We start from the raw sequence: 9,117 nt of genomic DNA, 5'->3' as shown, positions 1-9,117 counted from the left end.
GCTGTACAATTAGTCCCATTCTCCAGCTCTTTCTCCATAGCCATGTCATTTGTTTCCCTTCAAGTAATTATCCAATTATTTGGATAAATAGACATAGATTTAAGGTGTTTGGCAAAAGAACCAAAGGTGACATGAGGAAAAACTTTTTACACAGCGAGTGGTTAGGATCTGGAATGCACTGCCCGAGGGGGTGGTGGAGGCAGATTCAATCATGGCCTTCAGAAGGGAACTGGATAAGTACATGAAAGGCAAAAAATTGCAGGACTACGGGGATAGGGCAAGGGAGTGGGACGAGCTGGATTGCTCTTGCACAGAGCTGGCACGGACTTGATGAGCCGAATGGCCTCCTTCCGTGCTGTAACCTTTCTATGATTCTATGATTCTAATTCCCTTTTGAAAGTTACTGTTAGATCTGCTTCCACCACACTTTCAGGCAGTGCATTCCAGACCATTACAACTCCCTGGGTAAAAAAATGTTTCCTCATGTCGCCTCCAGCTCTTTTGCTGATCACCTTAATTCTGTATCCTCTGGTTACCGACCCTTCTGCCACTGGAAACAGTTTCTCCTTATTAACTCTGTCAAAACCATTCATGATTTTGAACACCTCTATCAAATCTCCCCTTGTGGAGATGCCGGTGATGGACTGGGGTTGACAATTGTAAACAATTTTACAACACCAAGTTATAGTCCAGCAATTTTATTTTAAATTCACAAGCTTTCGGAGGCTTCCTCCTTCACCTGACGAAGGAGGAAGCCTCCGAAAGCTTGTGAATTTAAAATAAAATTGCTGGACTATAACTTGGTGTTGTAAAATTGTTTACAAATCTCCCCTTAACCTTCTCTGTTCTAAGGAGAACAACCCCAGCTTCTTCAATCTCTCCACATAATTGAAGTCCCTTATCCCTGGTACCAATCTAGTAAATTTCTTCTGCACCCTCTCCAAGTCCTTGACATCCTTCCTAAAGTGTGGTGCCCAGAATTGAACACAATACTCCAGCTGAGGCCTAACCAATGTTTTATTAAGTGTTTTGAATAAAATTGATATAACGTTGTCCTAATAAAATGTAATAAAAAGTACAAATGCTGGAAATCTGAAACAAAAACAGAAAATGCTGGAAATGCAAACAGGTTAACCTGCTATTAATATTTTAGATATATATCATTCATCGGAACTGAAAACTGAACGATCAGCAAGCATTTTTAATAAGTTGGAAAAACAGAAAGAAAAAAAGAAACATACTCCAACAGGAAGGAGCTAATGGGTTGAATGACCTGTAAACTGCTTTATGGATAAACAGCTCTATGGTTAGATGATATAAAATAATATGTTCTCAACAGAGATCTTCATTCCATCTCACTATATCCCCACGTCAATGAATTCTGGGCTCAACATGACGCTGATGTCTTCTTCCACTACCTCTGCCCTTGTGCCTTCTTTTTCAGCCAGGAGGCTCCACCCGTGAATTCTGTCCACATGGAGAATTCTGTCTCCAGTCCTCTCAATTTTCCTGGATCTTTCGCTCCAGCCACTTGCATTCTCTTGATTGTTTACACTGAAAACTGCCACAGTGACATTGGCCATCTCAGTTTCTCTACTCCCCTTACTCACTTTAATTTATCTCTCCCTCAATTTGAAGCTCTCCAACCCCAACATCATCAAACCTGCTGAAAAATAGCGTGCTGTTGCTTTTTGGCAATATGGTCACTAGCTGAACATTAACTCTCTGACAACAACTACTATCTCTCTTTGGATTGTGATCCCACTACTGAACACCAAGCCATTATTTCCCAGACTGTTACTAATCTCATGATTTCCAGAAATCTTACCCCACAGATTCCACCCTGTTGTCAAACACCTTGCAGCCCATTTTTAATATCTCCCCAATATACATAAACAAAGCTGTCCCAGCAGACTGATTGAACTAATTTACTCTTATTCTTTCTCCTTTGATCAGTCTTTACCCACCTACATTCAGAACATCTCTGATGCCTTCTTCTGCTTGAGCCATTACAGATTGCAGTTGCTTTGACTTTGCCATAGACATACACTTCCATACAACCACCCTTCAGCAGGGTGGACCTTCTCCTTCTTCCTTGATCAGTGGCCCAATTAGTCTCCATCCATCACTACCCTCCTCTGTCTGGCTGAACTTATTCTTACATTGAACAACTTCTGTTTTAATTCAACTCAGTTCCCTCAGATAAAAGGTATCACTATGACACCACCTATGCCTGCATTTTTGAATGATATGTGAGACATTATTTTTTCCACTTTTACTTAGGCACCCTCCCTGACCTCTTGCATCATTATATTGATGACTGTTTTGTTACTGCTTCCTACTCTTGCTCTGATATTAAGAATCCCATTATCAGTGCTTCTAGTTTCCAGCCATCCTTCACCTTTATATGGTTCATCCCTGATTTTTCTCTCCCCTTCCTGGATTTCCTTCTCTCCATCTGTGACAATGGGCTTTTGTAAGCTATGCAACACAATCTCAATAACTCTCACAACTAATTGGATTATAATTCTTCCCATCCTGCTTCCTGCAAAGACTCCATCTCTTCTTTCCCCATTTCTGAGTCTCTATCACATATGCCAATTTCCAAACCAGAGATTCTGAAATGTCCTCTTTTTCCCTCAGCTGAGGTTGTCTCACTACAGTAGTCAACAGGTTTTTTGTGCCTGCCCCAGTTCCCAAGCCTCTCCTCTCACTCCCTCCCCCACCTCTCAGAACAACAAGAGTTCGCCTTGTCCTCATCTCTTGCCCCACCAGCCTCTGCATTCGTCATATTATCTTCTGCCACCTATAACTTGATGCCACCATGAAACACATCCTTCCCCTCTTCACTTTCTGGAAGAATTGTTCGCTCCATAACACCTTTGTTCACTCTTCTACCATTCCAACTTCAAGCTGTTCATCCCCTGACACCTTCACCTGCAACCACAGCAGATGCAATGCTTGTCCATTTATTTCCTCCCAAATCATTATCCAGGACCCCAAACAATGATTAAGTGATGAAGTTATCACTCAACTTTGATGCTTGTTTAATAAAAAGAAAAACAAGTCACAACTTCCTGCACTGGGGAAAAAAAACATTGGATATTTCAGGGCATGAATCAAACGTTCGGGATATTTTTGAATTTGTGCAATATTCACATATCCTTGTAATTGACACAAATCAATTTTCAAAACGCAAAAAAACGGGAGATGCTGGAAATTTGGAACAAGGAATCTGAAGCCAGAATGTATCTGTTCTCTCCACAGATGTTGGCTGATCTGCTGAGTGTCTCCCGAGTAAATGTTCACTGCTTTTGAAATGGTATAAATGATGTCCACCAGATTTTTCACTCCTCGCCACCAAATGGGGCAAAATATAGGGAAAAGCTGGTTGGCGAATTGCACGCTTGCTCTGGACGAGATTAAATTAGATATTGGGGATTTCAAACCAAATCCACACAGATACAGATCTGTTTCAAGTGTGCACTACGAAACGAAACATCGCAGCTTGCTCTCAAGCTTAAGTAATGCATATTCATTTCACACTTCGTGACCCCCCCCCCCCCAATCGAAGAAGATGATGCCATTTATTTAGTATTTCGGTTGTTGTGAAACTCAGTTGAACTTCCCCTTCTGCGGTGTGACAGCAGCAAAGTGACGTCCCACCGCTTCTCACTCAGCCCAACCTCGTTCTGTCGGAAATCCCACCTCCCCGCCGACACCTGATTGGCGCACAGGCCTCCAATTTGCAAAGCCAATTGGATCCTAATCAAGGGATTCGCTTGCTTGATTGGCGGATCTGCGGCGTCAATCAAGGCGGGGCGGGGCGGGGAGGTCCGCCGGCCGCTCGCTGGTTCGGTGGCGATTGCAGGGGTCGCGGTATCAGCGGGACCGCTGTCAGTTTCAGCGCGAGATGCGGCTGCTCATAACACAGGACATTTCCAATCACACATCTCTTTTTGTTGTCGGAGGGGAATAAAACCATTGATCCCAGGAATTTAAAAAAAAACCTGAGATCGAACTGCAATGTTGCCGATGGTAGGGAAATTGGCGTTGATAATGATGTGCTTGGCATTGCCGGGACTGAGACAGGCAGCCGGCACAGATAGATGGAATACTACAGAGGGATACAATGTCACAACCCAACTGGACTCCCTCAATGCTACCAGTTTTCAGGAGGAGATCTCGACTGCTACGGAAAGCTTTATTGCAGCATCAACAGTACCTTCCACTATTGTAACAACACAAACCACTACCATTACACCGACCACCGACTGGGAAGGGGAGGAATCACAAGGTGAGGTTTTTTTTTCCTGTATCAAATTACTTCCACCTCTCCCCCCCCCCCCCCCGCCCCCTTACCTCCTTTTTATTGTGGTGCTATTAATCTGATTGTTATGTGAAGGACTAAATCAGGAGTTTGACAGACTGAGTGTGTCCAAAGTTATTTACGTTTGGGTTCACACAGGCAAGTAAAAGCAGCTCACAGGTTTGAAATGGTAACATGTAGCTTATCTGGCTTATTTGAAACAAGTGGCAATTTAAGTGGATATGAAATAAACAGTATAATCAACAATATTGACATGCATTTAGCGATTCTTATGCAATGGTCGAGACTGAATTGGCAGGATTGAGTGATACAGTAGTCTGGTGCCGTCAGTGCTGTACATTTAGATTCCTAACCGTTCAAAACAATGGAAATTGACGAGAGAAAGGCGGAGGCAAGCGGTGCACCTTACCTCTTGACAAATGGCTTTCTCAATATATTTGTTATCTATCTCTTGCACACACACGCTCGTTTCTCCTCTTCTTCCTGCCATCACTCTCTCCTCCACACAGCCACTTTCAGATGAGGTGGTGATCAAGGGGTGGCCATTTGTGTCTTCCACGCACAACTACCACTAAAGTGGCTCAGAATTAAGGTTCCATTAAATTGGCATGCTTATGATTCAATATGGCATATTGGCATATGGAGTTGACTCATATTATCCAAATATACAATGAATAAATTAATTACATTTTACAGAGACACTTGTCTGTGCCTGTGGAGGCAGAACATCTGTGCACCATTTTTTGCCAGAGTGACATTTTTTTTGATTCAAGGATGCGAGAAGAATTCACAGAATTGTCATTCTGGTCAAATGTTTACAAAGCAAATACAAAAGGTTTGTCGAATACTGGGTAAAAACTGTACCCTGAGTATGAAGTGAAACTGCAGTCCAGGGTCGAGTTGTACTGCCACTTGCTTGCTAAAGTCAAATTTCAAGTGTGCCTTGAAGTTAAAGCGACAGGTCTTGATCTGGCTCAGGAGCACACAAACAGTACGAGACCCCTGGGGAAGACCATCTCACACAACTTGAGCACAGCACCACGTGGACTGTCATTCCAGTGTGTTATGAAACTGGGTTTAAAAAATGCTCAGGAAATTTGTCAGACCTCCTGGACACTTTATAATATTACTGCAGAAATGCCGCAATGCCATCCATCCTCAGGTTAACAGTGTATTTAGATTGAAACTGTAGTGTTATTGTGATATGATGCCAGATGATACACTGATAATATATGGTGTATGATAATATATAATTTATTGCACAAGAAACTCCCCCAATAGCCTTGTGGCTAAAGACAATACCACCGTAGCAATGAGCCATACAGATCAGAAAGTCCCCGAATCTAAATTTAGTGAGCTAATCTCAGTCAGGGCAGCACCCATGCTACTAAATTGACCGCAATGCCCTGGATTACAGAGAAGAATAAGGAGCCAGGGTTCTTTGCTTTTCATTGCTATCCAGTCACCCCAGTGGAAAGCGTACCTATGGACATTGATAAAAACAGTTTTAGGCTCAGCTATGATGTCCTCCATTGTCAAGTAGCCTGCCAGCAGTCATTTTATAGCCTCACACTTGAAGAGAATGGGAGCACTACTGGATGGTTGCTGTGGGACTATTCCCCACAAAGAATTAACCCCATTCTGGAGAAAAAGAAGAAAAATGAAAGGAAAACGGATGCAGTCCCATGATGACATACATCTACAGTTCTTAAATCACGATTACCCTGCCAAGTAGGTCACATCACTGTAATTATTACTGCTGTCTAATGGTAACTTAATTCAGCAAACAAAACTTTTTTTTTAAAGAAAATCATCAACTACATTTTTTAAAGAACAACCAATGTCTGGTAGTGAATTTAAAATTCTAATTCAAGTCCAAGGATTTTGGTAGTGTTCTACTTTTTATGGTAATTATTGCCTTTTAACTTGCTTCCAGTCATCAATTCTATATATTTTCCAATGTGTTTGCAACTTTAATGCCTTACATTCACTTGGACTTTTGCCTCCCAAGTCACAACATTGTACACCTAACATCATTTATCCATGATTTTGCACTCAGAACTTATGGTTGTATTATAGATTGGTACAATACTGGCCAATTGTTTTAGAAATAATGTGACAAATAAAAATCAAAGTCTTTCCTATAGTCTAAAAAATGGTTTGAACATGAATTAATAAATATATGTGGCTGTTGAATGGATTTGGAATTGTGCCATTCATCCTTAAAATGGCCCAAAACTAAATCAGGACCACTTATGCCTTTGTAATGCCATTAAGGGCTAGATATTACATATTTGAAAGTACAGTAAAATGACCTTGCATTTTTCCCCAGGAGATCTTTCTGTTTTAGGGGCTGTTTATTGAGGAATATTGTTCCATCCTTCATTGCGATATTATCTTGGTGGTTATATTGCAGTGTTGTGTTTATCTTCTTAACATGTGTAGTAAAAAAATCCATAGAGTATTCACAGGCAAAAACATGATTTAAATCATGTATGTTTAGAAAATAACCCCAGTGCATTGTAAATGAACACTGTCATTATCCAACACATTATGTCCTTGACCGTAGGTTTTTTTATGTTAGGTAAGGAAATTATCTAAATGTGATTTTGACAAACTTTTGAAAATGATTTTGACTGATTTTTTTTCCAATAGAGGAAACAATCCATTTGCTACAGCATCATAAATATTCCCTGAGGCAAAGTGAAGTATAGTTAAATCCCTGTGTAGTATCTATAGTGTGTCCTATAATATTGGATTCTGTATGCTGCAGCAATTAATGATATTTTCTGGGACATATGATGAAATTTGGCTCATGAACAATAAATTATTTTGGCTTTTGAAAGTAATACAAAGTAAGCTCTTTGAAATCATATTTTGGATAAGTCACTTTCACTATGGCAATTATTTGCCTTAAAGATTGTTTTGGTGGGAGGGGGCAAATAGGAGATCATCCAAGTGAGAGTTGCATGTGCCGGCGAATAAAATATTTTTTACCTTTTGTACCCAAGAGCTCCCAAGTTAGGTATAACACAAGCTAAATGCACAGAAAAGCTCCTTCTAGTCCCCCTAACAATGTATCTACCTTAACTTAAGAAAAGCATACCCTATCAGTATATTATTTCCCACATAAACTATTGTTATGACAGGCAAGAGAGAAACTTTCACTTCTGTGCAAGATTATGGGTTGTTATGGACTCACACCCAGTAGGAACGGAGTTGAAACTACCCAAAATAATTTCACATAGGGTCTTTGCAAGTGTCAGACATTAAACCGGTCTCACTGAGATTTGAGAGTGAGCATGGATTTGTGGAAAGTGAGTTATATCTGACTAACCTGGTTGAAATTTTTGAGGCGGTTACTAACATGGTGGAAAGGGAATGTCTATTGAAGTTGCCTTTATGGACTTCCAGAGGCATTTGCTAAGGTTCCACAAAAAAAAATTACTTGCAAAAATGAGAGCGCATGGAATTGGAGGTAACCTTGTGATATGGGTTGATCATTGTTTGGGAGGTAGGAGACTAGAGCAGGGATTAAAGGAATGTACTCTGATTAGCAGAATGTGACAAGTGGTGTTCCCCAGAGATCTGTACTGGAGCCTCAGCTTTTCACAATATATATCAATAACTTGGATGAAGAATAGAGAGTTTGCAGATGACACTAAGCACTAAGTTAGGAGGCACAGCAAGTTGTGTGGATGGGAGCAGGAAGTTACAAAGGGACATGGACAGATTAAGTGAGTCGACAAAACTGTGGCAGATAGAGTTCATTGTGGGGAAGTCTGAGTTCATCCACTTTGCATCGAAGAAAGACAAATCGGAATTGTTTCTTAATATCGAAAGATTGAGAACTGTGTAGGAGCAAAGAGACTTGGATGTCCAGATACACAAGTCACTAAAATCTAGTGCAGTAATCTATTATGCTACTGCATCTCTCTTAATTGTATGTTCCATTTAAGGTGGATAGATAGCCTTGTGCTTACACCCCAAATGACAATGACAGCTAAGCTTTCTGCTAGACAGTGAGTTGAGTATCTTGACTTTGTGTCAGGTAAAGCATCTAGCATATTTCGAATCTTATGATAAATGGAAAAATCAGAAAAAAGGGAGAACACATCCTGGCAACCCAGGAGCAATTCTCCCAGTTTGGAAGGGCTACTTGTGTGCAAGAGGCACAGTTACAGCATTCAACTTTTAGAAAAATTGTTAAAGACTGTGAAGATGTCACCATGTTTTTATAGGAGCAGGGGGAGTAGGTGAAGATCATAGAAGACAAAAAGACCTTCAGTGACAACTGCTTCCAATACTGTATCTCATTCAGTATGGGTAACAGATAAATAGGAGTCAAAAGTCTCTTACGGCAGTATATTACCACCATGAAATTTCGCTAAAGACTTATAAAATTCATCAACAAGCTCACATGTTAGTAAGAGTCTTTTAAAGAAAAATCAGAATTATGTCTTTTCAATATGGTTATCTAAAACAATAGCTCAAATGTGTAAAGTTTTCAGCTGTTTCATTTTCCACTGATTAAACCACGCAATTTGCAATTACTCACAGTGTTGTATTTTCATAGTTTAAGACTCTTTATTGTAGAAAGGTATTTTCTCCCTTTTCTCTATCACTGATATTCCTGTCTGCTCACCATTTGAGAGGATCGGAAGGTAACCTATTAGTCCTTCTCCAATGTCACTTTGAAGCAACCTTCCAGCAGCTGTACAAGAACAAATGGGGATGACTCACCCTCACCTCCTGTGGAGAATGCTTCTGCTGGTGGCTCAGCATCT

General features: G+C 40.6%; 1 protein-coding gene across 1 annotated transcript in view; it reads left to right on the top strand.

Annotated features, from left to right (window-relative positions):
- Positions 1-3,835: 3,835 nt before the first annotated feature.
- Positions 3,836-9,117, top strand: part of LOC137300521 (multiple epidermal growth factor-like domains protein 9) — a 252,252-nt gene continuing 246,970 nt past the window's right edge. The window contains exon 1 of the mRNA XM_067969622.1: positions 3,836-4,297. Within this exon, the coding sequence (XP_067825723.1) occupies positions 4,027-4,297 (271 nt within the window). The 5' untranslated portion in view covers positions 3,836-4,026. The remainder of the gene's footprint in view (positions 4,298-9,117) is intronic.

The sequence above is a fragment of the Heptranchias perlo genome, chromosome 31 (genome assembly GCF_035084215.1).
Source record: "Heptranchias perlo isolate sHepPer1 chromosome 31, sHepPer1.hap1, whole genome shotgun sequence".
Taxonomy (NCBI): Eukaryota; Metazoa; Chordata; class Chondrichthyes; order Hexanchiformes; family Hexanchidae; genus Heptranchias; species Heptranchias perlo.
This window is presented reverse-complemented; position numbering and strand designations above follow the sequence as displayed.